This window comes from Osmerus mordax, chromosome 3, assembly GCF_038355195.1.
Source record: "Osmerus mordax isolate fOsmMor3 chromosome 3, fOsmMor3.pri, whole genome shotgun sequence".
Lineage (NCBI taxonomy): Eukaryota > Metazoa > Chordata > Actinopteri > Osmeriformes > Osmeridae > Osmerus > Osmerus mordax.
In genome coordinates, this window is record NC_090052.1 from 17217576 (window position 1) to 17233952 (window position 16377).

General features: G+C 45.3%; 5 protein-coding genes across 11 annotated transcripts; 1 reads left to right on the plus strand and 4 right to left on the minus strand.

Annotated features, from left to right (window-relative positions):
* Nucleotides 1–926: 926 nt before the first annotated feature.
* On the minus strand, nucleotides 927–1829 carry cldnk (claudin k). Its single transcript, XM_067233517.1, has one exon. It carries the CDS (start codon nucleotides 1827–1829, stop codon nucleotides 1185–1187), a length of 645 nt encoding a protein of 214 aa, XP_067089618.1. The 3' UTR covers nucleotides 927–1184.
* Nucleotides 1830–3511: 1682 nt separating this feature from the next.
* btr02 (bloodthirsty-related gene family, member 2) lies at nucleotides 3512–6390 on the minus strand. 2 transcript variants are annotated; one of them, XM_067233515.1, is made up of 7 exons: nucleotides 6282–6390; nucleotides 5103–5375; nucleotides 4901–4978; nucleotides 4555–4797; nucleotides 4288–4435; nucleotides 4165–4191; nucleotides 3512–4056 (listed from the first exon to the last, which is right to left on the minus strand). In XM_067233515.1, exons 2-7 carry the CDS (start codon nucleotides 5370–5372, stop codon nucleotides 3512–3514), a joined length of 1311 nt encoding a protein of 436 aa, XP_067089616.1. In that variant the 5' UTR covers nucleotides 5373–5375; nucleotides 6282–6390. The 2 variants fall into 2 exon arrangements, with proteins under 2 accessions (XP_067089616.1, XP_067089617.1); XM_067233516.1 differs by having other exon boundaries at nucleotides 5103–5423; nucleotides 6282–6343.
* Nucleotides 6391–6790: 400 nt separating this feature from the next.
* LOC136938056 (GTPase IMAP family member 9) lies at nucleotides 6791–7810 on the minus strand. Its single transcript, XM_067231283.1, has one exon. It carries the CDS (start codon nucleotides 7808–7810, stop codon nucleotides 6791–6793), a length of 1020 nt encoding a protein of 339 aa, XP_067087384.1.
* Nucleotides 7811–8933: 1123 nt separating this feature from the next.
* On the plus strand, nucleotides 8934–12577 carry rsad1 (radical S-adenosyl methionine domain containing 1). 6 transcript variants are annotated; one of them, XR_010876408.1, is made up of 11 exons: nucleotides 8934–9323; nucleotides 9438–9571; nucleotides 9718–9922; nucleotides 10094–10459; nucleotides 10586–10649; nucleotides 10756–10903; nucleotides 11063–11117; nucleotides 11211–11314; nucleotides 11424–11606; nucleotides 11913–11966; nucleotides 12090–12577. XR_010876408.1 is itself a non-coding variant. In XM_067233157.1 (9 exons), the coding sequence occupies exons 1-9, from the start codon at nucleotides 9183–9185 to the stop codon at nucleotides 11515–11517; spliced, it is 1311 nt and encodes a 436-aa protein (XP_067089258.1). In that variant the 5' UTR covers nucleotides 8934–9182; the 3' UTR covers nucleotides 11518–11896. The 6 variants fall into 6 exon arrangements, 1 of the variants encoding a protein (XP_067089258.1); XR_010876410.1 differs by having other exon boundaries at nucleotides 12133–12571; XR_010876407.1 differs by having other exon boundaries at nucleotides 11913–12571.
* A 912-nt stretch (nucleotides 12578–13489) lies between these two features.
* Nucleotides 13490–14714, minus strand: rasd2a (RASD family member 2a). Its single transcript, XM_067233459.1, has 3 exons — nucleotides 14583–14714; nucleotides 14105–14468; nucleotides 13490–14010 (listed from the first exon to the last, which is right to left on the minus strand). The coding sequence occupies exons 1-3, from the start codon at nucleotides 14712–14714 to the stop codon at nucleotides 13490–13492; spliced, it is 1017 nt and encodes a 338-aa protein (XP_067089560.1).
* Nucleotides 14715–16377: the final 1663 nt, after the last annotated feature.

Sequence of the window (16377 nt, forward strand, 5' to 3'; positions counted from 1 at the left end):
GTCATCATCACGGAAAAGGGCAACGTATAAGCAACAATACAGTAGATAGCAAGATGTATTTACGGATGTCTTTTTGATGAAAATTAAAGAGACTGTATTAACGACTGTAATGGCCCTCTCGATGTTCATGCTTCGTGAGATCCTTAGAAGCTTCCTGAGGGTTGTGAAGAAGCCGCCAGGGGGCTAAAACCAGAATGATCACAGTAGCACGAAGAGTAGAATCTGAAGGATCTCAGCTACTGTATGTCTCATGAATAAAGATGAAGCTCTCTAGCTGTGGTTTGAGACATCCCACATGACATGCTTACACACACACACACACACACCCAGACACACGCACAATACACACAGTTGAATCAGGATCAGTGTGTGCTTTCTCATTGTATGTCCTGAATCAGCGGTTTAGAGAGTTGACCTCAGCTCATATGGAAAACCAACATTGCCTGCTATTGTCACCCATAAATGGGGGAGGAGATACCTTTAACCCAATGATGTCAGCTAACCATTGTTAACAGTCTGGTTTTTCCTGAATCAAAACCCCCATGCCTGACACACATACAACAAAACTGATTCTTGACATCTCAAGACATTTATAAAGCACACATATTGTTCCAAGTCTTGAAAGAATTGGCAGGAGATTTAAAATAGCGGACTGCTAGTTGGGTAAAATACCATTCACACACTTTCTTCGACAGTCTACCACCACACACACAATTGTACACATGTCCCCATTGTTCTGTTGTTCTGTCCCAATCAGCACCACTCACACTGCTGTCCACATTAATCGCCCATGGCTTTGCTGGGCAGCAAATATCTTTGTTTTCCATGACCAGAGCAGCGTATCATCCCTCTCTGTTAAAACACAATGTGAGTTTTAGATTCTATATTTCATGTCTACAACAGATTAATTCACACAGTTTGCCATGTTGGAATTGGTAGACCGAAGATTTTATTGTGTTTTACACTGACAGACAAGTAAGGGTTATCAGAGTACACAAGGTTTGACATAACCAAAAGACTTCACATTTCCCCCCACAGACTCTTACAACGTTTTGAATGACAAAACAACAATGAATAACATTAAATATCAAAGTATTAAAAGGAGTACTGCAAGAGAAAAAAATAGGTTCAATTTTCAGTTGTCAGAGGTGGTTTCATTGGAACTGACTGGTGGGTTTCGGGACTCAGACGTAACCTTTGACCTGTGCGGCTGGTGCCCTGCGGGGGCTGCTGTCGCTGCTAAAGGTAGGTGAGCCGGGTATACCAGGAGGACTGGACCCGGCGTAGAGCAGAGAGCCCCCAATGAGGAGGAGGGCAGACGCCCCCCAGCCCAGGTAGAGGGCAGGGCCCAGCTCTCGCTTGTGTGGGGCTGCCACATGGGGGTCATAGAAATCCCTGATGATGGAGTGGGCAGTCCAGCAGATGGGCACAAGGTAGAGGAACCCCGCGATGGCAAACAGGGCACCAGCGATGCGGGCGACGCGAGCCTTAAGGCTGTTCTGGCCTATGCATTTGGTGCACTTGACCCCCACCACACCTAAAGCCAGAGCCATGCCACACATCAGGACAGAGAGCACAGTGAGGCCCCGGGCCGCCTGCATGTCGCTGGGCAGGGCCAGCATGCTGTCGTACACCTTACATTGAATCTGGCCGGTGCTCTGAACAATGCAGGTCATCCACAGGCCCTCCCAGATGATCTGGGCCGTCACTATGTTGTTCCCGATGAAGGCAGTGACACGCCACAGGGGGATGGCACACACCAAAGCCCCACCCACCCATCCCACGATGGACAGGACCAGGCCCAGTAACTGCATGCCCGTGGTTGCCATGGCAATCGGATTTGGCGGATTTGTGTCGGGTTCGTCTCTGGTGCTATGGTTGGTGATGGAGTGTCACAGGGTGCCCAAGAATAGTCCCAAACAGAGCGACAGACGTTAAATGACTTGCACAATCTTCCTCTCCCTGCTTCGTACAAGGTTGATGTTGAAGTCTACTGGGGGAAGTCAAAGACAGGTATCCTGAGAGAAGGACCATAAAAAAAGCTATAATATCCATATGAACTCACTTGTGTCAGAATACAAACAGACCAATGGGACTACAATAACAGAAGCACATGTACAGTAGTTCTACTAAGGTATTCAGTCTGCAAAGTAACACAGCATTATGAAGGCATCAAAAGACTTGTGGTGCTTATGTTTATCATAAATATTTGGAAACAGACTGGGGGGGCCTGGAGTTAGTGGATTCCAGTAAAGACCACAGATAATGGTTTCCTTTCACACAGCTGTGGGTGTAGAGCTACGCCTGGCCAGGCGAGTGGATTATCACAGAAAAACATGAGGAGATTCTGAACACAAGCAGCTTTCATGGAAGCTGGAGTGGGGGCCATGACGACCTGTGTCTGTTTATGGCTGTTCTCAATGTCCATTTATTACCAATACAATACTCTCTCCAAATTGAAAATGGGAGAGAACAGATGAGGCTACAACTTTGATGTCTATCAGGAGTGGTCCAACCCGCTTTTTCTTAGACGATATTCACAAAACTGAGCATCACTGACACACTGTTAAGATTATCGCGATAAAGCAATACAAAATCACGAGTTACGTCACTGTCGCTACTCCACAGATTTGATAGATAACAACACAGAGATCGAATTTTCCTTTGTTACGCCGTCTTTGGTTGATTTATTATATTGTGATAGTTACCCAAGAAGATTTCGATTCTCTCCGTGAAGCGATCCTCTGAGCGCCAGCCAGTGTTGCTTCAGCAGTTCTGTGGATCAGCCGTGAGGGGTTCCTGGATCAAGGTGATGAGGGTCCAGTCAGTTCAGCTCAGTCCACAGGTAGGTGACAGATTAGCACAGGAGCATCAGAGGTCAGGTGAGCCTCAACAGAGGGGCGAGCTTCAACACCCAGGACAGGACTGAAGAGAGGGCTGCCCTCTGGGATGCCAGCGCAAGTTTGTGTGACAGTGGGCAGAAGCACGCGCTTGTGTGCGCGCCCGTGTGCCAGTGAGTGAATGAGTGAATGTGTCTGAGTGTGTCTCCCAGTGCCTGGTGTTCAGGCACAAAGACCCGCTGTTCTGCTGTCCTCTCCCCCTCGTCCCCCAGCACACCCAGCCCCCTGACCCCACACCCCACCATCCATCCACCCAACAACCCGTTCTGTCTTTTTCATCTTTTGCTCTCTTGTTCCTTGATGTGCTCTGTTCTTTTCATCCGCCCTCCTTCTTGCTTTTCTGATATTTTATGGGTACTGAAGGTGTTCAGTGAGAAGAGTCACTGAGTGCTTTTTATTGTTCCTTGCCTGATGTAACCCTACTTGTCTCTCTAATAAAAGGAAATACAGAGTCCATTACTCTCTATAACCCGTTTTTAAGCCTAAAGTACTCAATATAGCTCCTTACTCTATTTATAAATTAAATATATTTATTACATGCTTTGCTCAATAAATAATAACATAGTTGTTACTCTAGACCTATAATATCAAAAGTGGTGTATGTTGAGGGTTCAAATGTTACAGCAGCTGGATGAGATTGTGAGAGGGGAAGCGTTTTTTCCTCCATGATAGAGACCAGGACAGAAAATGGGATGAAGACTTTCTGTGAAGGTATCCTTGAAGGAGAACATGTAAACACCCGTCTCAACACAGTAGAAGGACACCCGGCCGTCCCGGTAGTCCAGATACACCCCAACCTTCCTGGGTCTTTGTTCCATAGCCACTGGAGTGACAGGGTCTGTGTTTGCAGTGTACTGCCCCCCATTCTTCAGGCTAACTGTCCAGAAGCCATTGGCTGGGCTAACGTTGAACTTGCCCTTCCTGTTGATGGACTGTCTGGCCACACCCAGGGTCCAATCGATCTTGTCCCCCACTTCCACCTCCCAGTAGTACCTCCCTGTTGTGAAGCTTTCTCGCCCCAGGACGTTGGCCACACGGTCAAACCTCTTGGGGTGGTCAGGGACCTCCTGGCGCTTGTCTGTGTGTCTGACCTGCTTCCGGTTCTCTGAGATGAAGAGGAACGCATGGGCAGTCTTGGGATTCAGAGTGACCTCAGCTAGGGTGAAAGAGGAGGAGGGGAGGACTTGTGAGTGGCAGTATCTCATTGTTAAAAACGATTTTCAACAGCATAACGACAGAATCTCTGGTTTGTGTAGAGACATACCTGCATATCTCTGTATTCTCTTCAACTCTGCAAAATATTTGTGGAACAGAGAAAACTTTTCACTTTCACACCACAAAAGGAGATAATGAAATGATACACAGTAACTTGTATAGTCTCACTGACCAGCCTTGGAGAGTCTGTCAACCTCTGCCTTTATCTTGACCATCACGTCTGACATCGCTCCTCTGGTGACCCCCACACAAAGGTCAGTTTCTATGGTAACCTTGGACCAATCCTTCAGCTCAGAGCAGCAGATGGAGGGAGTGTTGCTCTAAAGCACAAACAAATAGGTAAGAAGCAGTTTCTTGTCTCTTCATTCATAAGTATGCATGTCGGCAGACATCCTAGTTCCCAATACGATTGTCTGCGTATTGTTTTCCAAATACTCACTAATGTACCACACTTCTTGTCTACACATGGTTCATCAGCATCCAGAGACTTCTGCTCTGTGCTTTTGTTCATCAGCTCCTCGATTTCCCGCTCCAGATCCTCCACCATTGTCTCAACCCTCTTCTCTTCCTCCGTCTGTCTTTCCTCGATGGACGTCACAACTGCTTTGTGGCTCTTTTCCATGAAGCTCACCAAGGCCGAAAACGCCCTCTGACTTTCTCGCACCTCTCTTAAACATGAATTCTGATTGAACAAATAAGAGGGTCACCCATTCATCTCGTTGAAAACGTTATCGGAGAAAACAAGAAATCGGTCACTCCACGTTTGCGAAACATGTTGGACTTACTTTCAAGAGCTGCAAGGAGTGTTTGAGTCTCTCTACTTTCTCCAGCCTCTCCTGTATCATCTGGTCTACATCAACCACCTGTATGTAAGCAAGACGGATACACACAAGCAGTTCAAACCAACCAGGAAACAACAAACAAATTAGATATCAGTGGTGATCGTGTTTGCATAAACGTTAAAACGCAGAAGATGGGTCACAGTACCATCTCTTCAGCCAAGGGTTTCTCTGGTCTAGCCTTCCTGTAGTTGTCACAGACATCGGCCAGGATGCGATTGACACTCAGGTCGGGTTTGGCCTGGTACACTCTCTTACAGAGGGGACAATAGTCACAATGCTGGCGGCTCCAGTAGTGGCAGAGACAGGCCCTACAGAAGCTGTGTCCACATGGGATGGTCACCGGGTTGCTGAAGATCTTCTTACACAGAGCGCACAGGAAGTGCTTCTCAGAGAGGAGACTGATGGTAGACGCCATGCTCTGGAATCAGCAGCATGTGCTGTTAAGGTCTCACAGTCGTGTTATTGTCTGGCAAGAACATTTTTGAGTGACAAGAGTAAGTAACCGTACTGCAACACCTGTGGGAGGCTTTTAGCTGAAGTTTTTATGTATCAGTGGTATTTAGTTTTCTCAAGGATATCAGTTGCTTTGGAAAACAATCATGACGTGAGTGAAAGGTGTGTTTCGGGGGCTGTTATGAACGTTTGTGGAACAAAAAATGTTGCATAAGAACAAGCTTTTTTTTCAATTAAAGCCGACCTTCCACAGATCAGTTAGTTAGTGAAAGGCTAGAGTCAAGGAATGCAATTTCCTGAAAGACACGAAGTGAGGTGTTGCCAGCATTCAGACTGTCTATAGAAGAATGCGGTGTCCTTGTTGACATCGCTACAGCAAGCAGAGAAACATTCCATCTTATTCAATTTCCCTGGACAAAAGAATGTAAAATACCTGAAGTTTGGTCAAAGTCATGATCAGCTAGTTCAAGACAGAATTTATCTGTGTGTGTGTGCGTGTGTGTGTGTGTGTGCGCCTGCGTGTGTGTAAGTGGGTGGGTGGGTGTGGTTGTCGGATAAAATGATTGGATGAAAAGTATGTTGTAGAACAGGTTGCACCAAAGTTTCAGTTACGTCATTAAAGATCAAGGAACCAATCGTATCAGCAACAAAAGAGTTCTTTAAAATCATGTTACAAGGAACATTTTCAAACTCTAAGTTCTATAAGTTCTAGGTGCAATCATTGTCAAATTATAATCTGTTCTAACCCTTTAAATTGATGTGTTTACCTGAAATGACTGATTACTATTAAAAGTTGTCAATTCTCAAAGCACAGTCTTTTATTCTGAGTAATAGTTTCTGGATGTACAGTGGCCTATAGGGTTCTTCTTACCTGACCACTGGTTCCTGTCTTGGGTCAGCGGCAGTCTGTCGCACAGCGTCTGTGTTTCTGTGTCAAGTTTCTAGGTAGCTGTGAGCCGAACGGGTTCAGGTTATTTGTGTTCAGCTGTGCTGTTGGTGAGTAGGCTGTGCTTTGAGACAACAGCAGTCTGAGTTACGACTCCTCCCTGAAAGTCCCTTGGCAGTGCTTACCTGCCCTCTGTGTGTAAAGTACAACTGCTGCCGGAGGTTTGGATGTCAGTTTTGGTCAAGTTACATAAGTGAAACAATAACAATGGCAGCAAATAGATTAGCTTTTAAGACAACATTTATTTGGACACATTTATTCGAACAAGCTATGTCTCTATTGAATATACAGTTTTTAGCCATAACATTTTTTTTTCTAGGGATGAATTTCAGTCAGAAGGAATACTACCACAAACTCAGAAACTAGTTCAGTGCATTTTGTCGAGTCTGTACATATTGATCCAACACCAGGGGATGATGCACAGCAAAAACAGGTCATAGTCGGGGGGCTCGGAAGAAGCGGTTGATGAAGACAGAGTTGAAGTTGAAGAGGTTGGCATGGGTTCCCACCCTGTCCTCCAGATGCTCCACGGCCACCTGGGCAGCTCCTCCCGCCGCTGCCCCCACTGCTCCACCAACGGCTCCGCCCACTGCAATGCCGGCAGGCCCCTCCACGGCCCCCACCACCATCCCCATGACCGCCCCTGCCGCAAAGCCTAGCCCCACCCCTACGGCCAGCGAAGTCCTAAGCCAGCCGTTGTCCATCTCCGCCTTGGCCCTGATCTCCGCCTCGACGCTGGCGTTATAGGCGTCCATCTGCCAGTGCAGCTCCTCCCCCCCGTACTGCTGCTCCAGCTCTTTCCACGCGCTCTCCGTTTCAGCGGCTCTCTTCTTCTGCAGCTTCTTCTCCTCCTTCCTCACCTTCCCCTCCGCCTTCTGATAGGCGCGGCTGGTGTAGCAGCGCCCCCCCATGGCGGCGAGCATCCTCTCGATCTTCTGCAGCAGCTCTCGGTCCCTGCTGCGGTCGCGCCAGTTCTTGTTGAAGATGTGGTAGCGTCCCCCGCACTGGTCAATCAGCGCTTTGAGAGGCCTGTCGGGCCTCAGCACGCAGGCTTCCAAAGCCGCTCCGTCCAGACTTCCCTCGTAGGCTAAGAGCACCATGCTGTAGTTCAGGGAGTCCAGCCCGTACTTCTTCACCACCAGCAGGGAGGTTTTGATGTCATTCGGGGAGATCTCATCCAAGTCAAAGGAAAAGAGCAGGGCGTGCGGCCCAGGGGCGGTCAAACACTTGGACCTGTTTAACTCCTCTTTCATCTTGGCGTGAGAGAGGTCTTTGTTGTACAGGTTAGGTCCGTTGACCACGGCGACGCGCCTCCCAGCCAGGTTTCCATGGTTCTTCCTGCTCCCTGGGATGATGTTGACGTCCTTGGAGAACTCCTCCCTGCCCAATATTGCGTTCGTGAGGTCGAACTGGGATGGTCCACTGCTACCAATCACCAGAACCCTCAACTCCATATCACTGGATGCTGTTCGGAAGAGATAACCCCATATAACACAAATGTACATTTTCATTGTAGCTTACATTACAATGGTCAACAATATAGTGAATGACTCACATTGCCTTCTGTCCATCTGATGAAGATAAAAATTCACTCCAGGATTTTCTACGATGTTCAGCCTCTGTGATCGCTACTGGATCTCTCATCCAAAGACAGTTTTGGACACACCAAATAGAACCCTGCCTCTTTGTCTCTGCTGATTGGATAACAGTTTTCATACTAGGTGGAAAATACCCAGAGGGCAGAAAGCTGCTGCAGCATTTAGTTCAGTTCATGATAAACATGAATTGACCCCGTAACATGTGAGCAATAATAATGCTATTTCTAAAATCAAACAAGCAAAATGTTATATTTGCATTGTTTTTGTACAGCTATAAACATAAATCACTTTTAAGAAGATTTAAATGACAAGTCGATTTCAATAGCAAAAAAAGAAGGCCAAAATCTACTGTTCATCGATGTCCTAATGCTAGGCTGTATGTTTTAATCATAATTTTATGATAAATATATATAAATACCCAAAAGGTCGTTTAAGTTTAATAGTTGTAAGTCGTGTCACCGTACTAGACAGTGTGATGGCTTGGATCAGGACGATCAATAGCTCATTATGTCAGCTTGGTTCTCTGCGGGACAAGAGACACGAAAACATTCTAAATATAGACCACAGTTTCGGTGTTACTGTAGATTACTGTGTAATCTCGAAATAAAAAAAAGGTAGACGTGAACATAGTGTACTATTTGTGTCCTTATGACCCCTGACAAATCTGTTCAAGCCAAAGGTTAATAAATTCTGGCGTGCAAAAAGCCCTGACACTTAACTTTTGTAAGAAACATTTAACCACCAGTCGTTGGATTTTGTTCCTATAATTGTTTTAATTTCCGTGGTTTGTAGCCTACTGCTTGGTTACAGCAGAGAATGTCTAGTTACAGTTTAGCTGCCAGCCTCTTCAAAATGTTGCCTAGAGAAACAGTACCACCGTCTGGTCACAATATAAAACTGAAAGGAAATAGACGTGTCTTCTTCCTGTACTGTTGTCACAACCGTGTGACATTTACGTAGGCTACTTGAGTCTCTGACACAGCGTAATAGGCAGTGAATGAGTTACATTGTAGCCCTTACGAGTTATTCGAATAGCTAATTGTCAAAGCGCTGTCAGCTCATTCAAAAATAAAGATCTCACCAGCGCGGATTACTTTGACTTGAGTAGCCTATGTAGATTGCTCTCCAAGGGCAATTTGGGCTATCTCAAGATTGATCGAAATGTAAATGCTTGGACGTTCGAGCTATTTACTTCAGAGACTGCTGATGCACAAGGGCGAACGGAGTGATGCTGAAATTGCTCACAGCCGCAGCGCGTGTACCCACTCCCTGCGTGTGTCGATGTTTCTCTGTAGTAGGGGGTGAAGAGAGTTGCGCGGTGTCCAAACTAGCTCCACCAATGTCAAAAGAGGCTTCACTTTATGTGCACGTGAGTAAACAGCCTGTTGCATGTAAATGGGCTCTGAGAAGTTGTGAGTGAAGCGTTCTCCAAATCAGACTGAATACCCGAGGGCTTCGGTTAAAGTCCTATGTTTTCCCACAGTGGCCCTACTGTCTGAGGCGATGCTCCTACTGCAACTTCAACAAGTACATCCATCGGTCTGATAATAATGCTGTCATGTCAGACTGCTTGCAACGGGAAACGGAGACACTTTTAAGGCTCAGTGGAGTTTCCTGGTATGTGATGTCATGTAGTCATTTGAGCAGAGCAGATCCTTTTTTCCACGCCACATACAGAACCTGCAATCTCTTGATCTTGCTTGCAGTACAGTCTGCAATTCCAGCCTCCTCACCTTTTGATGTCAACACCTCATATTTTACAGCATAACCTCTGTGTTTTTTGGAGGGGGGACTCCCAGCCTGGCCCACCCTTCAACCGTAGCGGCTGTCCTGGAGACGGTTTCCAGGCACGCTGGTCTCTCAGACAAGGCTGAGGTCACACTGGAGGTGAATCCCACCCCAATGGGGAAGTCCAGACTGGAGGACTTCCTGCTTGCTGGGGTCAACCGCTTTTCCATCGGAGTACAGGTTAGTAGCATTTTCCATCATCTGTTAGTCTGATGTGACCTTTAGCGACGGCAGCCTATGATTGGCCTTCATGAAGAAAGTCAAGAGTCAATTGTCAACGTATCCCACCACTGCTCTTCGATAATCATTGTTATCAATTGTAAGTGATATATAAAACTCTCTCTTCAACAGTCTCTGCAGGACAATGACTTGAAAGTCCTGGGGAGAGACCATAACTCCCAGCATGCTCGGCAGACGGTTGCAGAGGCCCAGAGGCTGTGTCCTGGTAGAGTGTCTGTGGATGTCATGTTTGGTCGTCCCAATCAAAGTGTTGAATCCTGGGAAAGGGAGCTGGAGGAGTTACTGTCCCTGTGTGATGACCACGTGTCTCTGTACCAGCTGACCCTGGAGAGAGGCACACAGCTCTTTAAGCAGGTCCAGCTGGGGGAACTGAGTGTGCCAACTGATGATGTCACAGCTGACATGTACAAATCTGCCAGGAGAATCCTTCATGAGAGAGGATACCTGCAATATGAGGTGTCAAACTTTGCAAGACGTGTAAGTTATCTGTATAAAGTACACAGTCAATTTGATAAGGCTGTCGTACATGTTTTGCAAGCTCTTAGCTGACGTGGAAGATCTTTAAATAAAATGCATGCATTTTATTTTGTGCATTAATTATAGGATGCGGTCAGCTTGCATAATATGAACTACTGGAAAGGACATCAGTACATTGGGATAGGCCCAGGTGAGCCATGGTGAAAATCCAATGCATTTCCTAACACTCTTAGCCACTGAGTTGAATTTACTCATTTGCTGTCAGTGATCAGTGTGGGCTTCGATTTCCCTCCTAGGTGCACATGGGCGCTTTGTTCCTTGCGCGGAGGGGGGTATTCTCAGGGAGGCTCGGACGCAGACCCTGGAGCCCGATGTGTGGATCCGAGAAGTCCAGCAGAAGGGCCACGGAACCCGCCGCCGGATCGGGCTCAACCATCTGGCACTGTGAGCTTCTCTAATGGGTCATGGTTTTCACACTGGGCTTGTGATCCAAAGCCCTCACCCGACAGGCCTGCCATGACAGATGGCGTGGGTCGCTGTTATCTTTTGTTCTTTTGTGCCCATCTTGTGAGTTCCTGCATCATTGTCGGTGTGCATTTGCAGATTGGAGGAGGTGTTGGTGATGGGACTGCGTCTGAATGAGGGCATTAATCACAAGGTGAATCATCCACGCCACATCTTCGAATCTGGATTGGGCAACATCTGATGTTGAGATTGAACGTCGTAATCGCCGTTTTTCTTCATGTGACAGCATTGGCAGTTGTTCAGTCCTGCAGCCGATTTTCACCAAATCTTTGAAACGTCCAAGGAAGTACAAGAGTTTCAACGACGAGGTCTGCTTATCCTGGACGACAGGTGACAAAGGGACACATTTAGTTCTTGCCAATCACAGAAGGTGGAACTCCTAACTGAGTCTCATGACCAATTGGCTTTCTATCCCTGATGTATCTCCTTCTCCTCCTAGGGGTCTCCAGTGTACTTGGCAGGGCCTGGGTCTACTGGACAGTATGTTGCCAACCCTTCTGCTCGAGCTGGAGACACACATTACCCAGAGCTAAGGAAAGGGTGTCCAAGGACAACAAGGGTGGATGGAGAGGAGAAACGACCTCCAAGCCTGGGCGATAGAGACATTGTGAAGCCTAAGCAGGTTAGATCTTATGGATATACGCAAACCTTAAAGGATATTTACGGGAAGGTCTCGAGGATGGGGTCCACATCTTGTATATTCTGTTGCTCTTTCTTCCCCGTAATAGACTGCAAATAAACACTCTGCTTGTCTGTTTGTATTTCCAGTGTACTCAAATACGATCTCATTGCCTGCCACCTGCTTCAGTCTGTAATCTAATCTCCATATCTTGGTGAATGGAGTGGCCTCCTCCACTGTTCATTATAGCCCTACAATGGAGTTTCGCATCATCTCCCTAAACTAATGAGAGCAATCTATTTGTAACAGCTACTTTGACTGAAAAAGAGGAAAACGTTGTTACTATGCAGAGTGGAGCCTTGTGTGAGTGCTATACCTTCTTTGTCTGGCAATATCCAAAAGCTTTAGTCGGCTATCAAGGTTCTTGATATTTTGAAATGAGTCATATTTTGAACTCCCATACCATCGGCACTTATTCCCTTCAAGGTTGTTTCCTGTCCCCTCTACTCTTCTCCCTGTATACAAAGAGCTGCACCTCCAGCCATCGGTCAATCATCTTTGAAGTTTGCAAATGACATCACCCTCATTGGGCTCATCTCTGGTGAGGATGAGTCTGCCTACAAGTGGGAGATTGACCATCTGGTGTCCTTGTGCAGGCAAAACAGCTCAAAGACAATGAGGATGGAAGTGGACTTCAAAAAGAACCCAACCCTACCCACCCCCATCACCCTGTGTGTCTGCTTCCTTTGTACCATCACCCTGTGTGTCTTCTTCTTGTGTATCATCACCCTGTGGCCCTGACCTGACATAGCCTGAGAGGATGTACTTCATGTGGGAACTGAAGTATAGCCAAAGCCAATTATGGTGCGCTTCTACACCATCAATTTGTCACTTGTGCTTACCTGTTTTTGTCCTTAGACTAGTATTTTGATTGTATCATCAGACTAAACAAATTCTTTGTGTGTGAAAACTTGGAAATAAAATAAAAATCTGATTATTCATACTTCAAATTATAGTAATTTAGGCCAATGGCCATTTGTTGCTCACAATATCTTGGATGGCTTTAATTGAATATATTCATGAACAAAGTTGTAAGCTAAGAGGAGGAAATAGCAACACCAGACACTAATAATTGCCTAATTAGACACAATGTATGTTTTGTTGCAAAGTCTGAGAGCTCATTTTTATTGTAAAACAGATAAGACACCAAATCTGGTATACAGAAAAATCTTAACTGCTAAATACAATAGCGCAGTCCTGGTATATCATGTCGTGTATGTACAGCTTATCATACATGATCCTGACAGCTTTCGTCCTGGTCTTAGCACAGGACATGGGGAAGACATGGTGACAAGGCAATACACATACAAGACTGCAAACGAGTCAATGTTAGTCGGTATAGTGTAAATTGAAAATGAAAATAACAATGGATATTATAAGATAGAAATAGGTAATGTAAAATGAATCTACTAATAGGAATTAACATATGCAAATCTTAACTCCTTCAATTTCCCCCGCAATGTGAACAATCAGTCTTCTTCAAGCATATGACGGCAGTCTGGAGCTGAAGGCTATCTTTACACATTTGTTCCAACATCAGTTTGTTGAAAGCGCCAGCACACCACCCACACATTATCCTGGCCATACATGATTTTAGTTATCTGTTTAGTTACCGTGTTTGCTGAACCAATAAACAAATGCCTATTCAACGAAGTGAGGAGACAAATAATACACACTGAAGAAGGCAATAATAATAGTTACTTAATTGATTTAAAATACAATATTTACAATAAAATTGCTCTGGTCCAGCCAGATGCCATAGAGTATAACTCCATACATAATATGTATTGTATTACTACAATATGTTTACTGAGAAATTTCATTATTCATTGAATATGACACTTCTCCATAGCTTTGCTCCGTTTCGTTGAGCTTTGCCCAAGAACATTCTGCAGATCACTGCTGTAACTGGGGCGAGTAGCCAAATATACCGCGCCACAAGGTCTGTCGAAGTCGCGCACACGACTCCCTCTTCTGTCTCGTCGGCCAGTGCTCAACTCCTGATATGTACCGATGGATATTGTTTGGTGCTGTGACGGACGGGTCTCGGTGGGTAGTCCACCTAACTTTGCAAGAGCTCCGAACATCTCTTCCAGTCCCGTGCCATCTTTAGCTGAAGCCTCGAAAACAGCAGCCTCCTCAAGGAAAGCGTTGCATATTTCGGACCGGTGGACAACCCTTTCTCTTTCTAAGTCCACTTTGTTGCCGCATATTACAATTTGCGTTTTGGCAATATCTTTCAACTTCATAAGCTTAGTTTTAGCATCTATGATCTCTTGACGCAGTGCACAGGCCTCCTTGAACGACGCTTTGTCATCCACACTAAAGACAAGGAGAAATATATCGCCTGTTGAAAAAAGGAGGCAATCCGTTAACAATTACATTGTTACATTTAATGTAGCCTACATTCGTTAGATTGTGGCAAGGCAAATAACTCATACCTGTCAGTATGGATAGCCTTCTTTTGGCTGGAAACTCTCTCTCCATTGCTGCGTCCAGAATGTCAATCTGGTAGGTTTCCCCTCGAATGTGGTATAGCTTCCTGTGGAAATCTTCAGTTGTTGGCTGGTATTTCTCTTCAAATTCGTTGTGCAGGAAACGCTGTACAATATTTGTTTTGCCTACTTTTGGTGCGCCTAGCACCACAACTCGTCGGCAGTTCTTTGGCTTGGTATGGAGCATTTCTTTCGGTGGAGTAGAGGATGTTTGGTCATGCTGTACCAACGCTACTGGATCAACGGACTTAGTGTAGAATGGATGAGATGACGACTGTCGATTGCCAGTGCTGGAGGATATGACAACTTTCTTCTTTTCTTGATTTCGCCACTGCGCCTTGACTGTCTTGATAACGTTCATGCTTGATTTGGACACGTTGGAGGATTTATACTGCAAGAAGATTTGTGGCGAACTACAGCTTACACCTGAAACACTTGGGAGTTGAATCGTTTTCTTGTCATTCATGCGTAATTGGTGATGCCCGGCACAAGAGCTGAACGTTTTGGCGGTGCCATCAACGGAAGGGTAAATCTTCTCGCTAGTGTTCACCTCCATGTTCCTTCTTGGCTCCGTATCATTCGGATTCTATCAGATTTGCAATTCTATTGTGGAGTATGAGGCAAAATCGTGCACGCGCTCTTATATGCAACCCACAGCCCATGTGCAACGTCACTGCGCATCATCAGCAACTCAAATGAGTACGCACCTTTTATAGTGATGAGGAATTCTGTTATAAGACCCTCTTTCGACCTAGAATATTCTCGAAGTCTACCAGGGAATCAGTTCTAGATATGATTAAGAATGGACACTCTTTCTCACTCTTTGACTCATTACTATCATTTGCAATCTGATCAGGCAAATATATTCCGTTTAGTGTCGTTGGGGTGTCGCATTATATGTCCTTTTTCAAATCAATGGAAGCTGAATGTATTCAGTAAATAGGCCTATATAATTGTTGATAATCCTCATTCGTTTCTTTCTATTTTGAAAAACCTTCCACGTTACATCAACAACACATGTTTTGGAGCATATAGCCTACTATATGAAAACAATTCTATTTTTATATTTAACGTGTTTTTAGTTATTTATGGATTTCCGAAATGTGGGTGGAGGTGTTACCCTGCTTCCTCTGTGAGTGTCATGTATTATGTGTTCAGATGTTGCCCACGTCATTGTAGTGATGAAACACTCAGATGTGGGAAATACGCGCACTCTCTGTGTGCATATTGTACAGTAATTGTCTCAATGTGTCCAATTATCGGCTGGGGTCACATTTATGTAACCTAATAGATGCTCATGCAGGTTAGTTAATGTTCTGGTTATAGGTTGCCTACATTAAAAATAGGCTACAGTTAAAGCATGGAATGGCTGGGAACAACCTTCGCATTAAAGGAAAAATAAAGTGATGCCTGATTGCTGTGGCTACATTGTTGATCACTGTCAGGTTAAAGTCGGTTTATCAGTCATTTATTTACCTTGTTAGGTTTTGAGCTGCGTGACGCTAGCATTCCTAATGCTTGTCTATAGTCACGACCTGAGCGCTTTGTCATTCGAGGTATTACTGCCAACACCTGAAAGAGTTGACTCACAAGAAATGATGTTACATTTACATTTAGCAGACGCTCTTATCCAGAGTGACTTACAGTAAGTACAGGAACATTCCCCCGAGGCAAGTAGGGTGAAGTGCCTTGCCCAAGGACACAACGTCATGTGGCACAGACGGAATCGAACTGGCAACCTTCAGATTACTAGCCCGCTTCCCTAACCGCTCAGCCACCTGACTCCCTGATGTTGCAGTTCTCCTGAGAACTTGCACTATAATTGCACTGGATATTGCTGTTTTACCGACACACTAGACGTATATTAGGTACAGTTCCTTAATAAGCAATACTCCAAATCTTAAATATTGCTAATAATTTAACACATACTTATACAATACTGTAGTTTAGGGAAGTGTGTGTAATGTGATATATATGAATATTACCGAGTTATTCTTTCTTTTACTATCGTTAAATAATGATTAAGGTGAATATGTGCTTTAATAAGGTTGCATTGCCAAATGCCAATGACAGTGAGGATTTTTGCATAGTTATGCCATTTGTGAGGTTTTGTTCCAAGTGAACTACACTGATTGATCAGGCCAGGTGGAGCCATTAGTCCATTGCACCTTGTGCGGTGTTGATGTCCTTGGTGCACAAGTGATCCACTGGACAGTGGA

Bases quoted from the DNA above. Each gene is read 5' to 3' on its own strand.
- rsad1 (XM_067233157.1), top strand. From the start codon at position 9,183: ATGCTGAAATTGCTCACAGCCGCAGCGCGTGTACCCACTCCCTGCGTG. The intron at 9,923-10,093 runs GTTAGTAGCATT...TCTCTTCAACAG, and splicing joins GCTTTTCCATCGGAGTACAG to TCTCTGCAGGACAATGACTT. The intron at 10,460-10,585 runs GTAAGTTATCTG...CATTAATTATAG, and splicing joins TGTCAAACTTTGCAAGACGT to GATGCGGTCAGCTTGCATAA.
- LOC136938056 (XM_067231283.1), bottom strand. From the start codon at position 7,810: ATGGAGTTGAGGGTTCTGGTGATTGGTAGCAGTGGACCATCCCAGTTC.
- cldnk (XM_067233517.1), bottom strand. From the start codon at position 1,829: ATGGCAACCACGGGCATGCAGTTACTGGGCCTGGTCCTGTCCATCGTG.
- rasd2a (XM_067233459.1), bottom strand. From the start codon at position 14,714: ATGGAGGTGAACACTAGCGAGAAGATTTACCCTTCCGTTGATGGCACC. The intron at 14,469-14,582 runs GTAAGCTGTAGT...CAAGAAAAGAAG, and splicing joins AACTCCCAAGTGTTTCAGGT to AAAGTTGTCATATCCTCCAG. The intron at 14,011-14,104 runs GTATGAGTTATT...TTTTTTCAACAG, and splicing joins AAGGCTATCCATACTGACAG to GCGATATATTTCTCCTTGTC.
- btr02 (XM_067233515.1), bottom strand. From the start codon at position 5,372: ATGGCGTCTACCATCAGTCTCCTCTCTGAGAAGCACTTCCTGTGCGCT. The intron at 4,979-5,102 runs GTACTGTGACCC...GCTTACATACAG, and splicing joins AACCCTTGGCTGAAGAGATG to GTGGTTGATGTAGACCAGAT. The intron at 4,192-4,287 runs GTCAGTGAGACT...AATATTTTGCAG, and splicing joins TGACAGACTCTCCAAGGCTG to AGTTGAAGAGAATACAGAGA.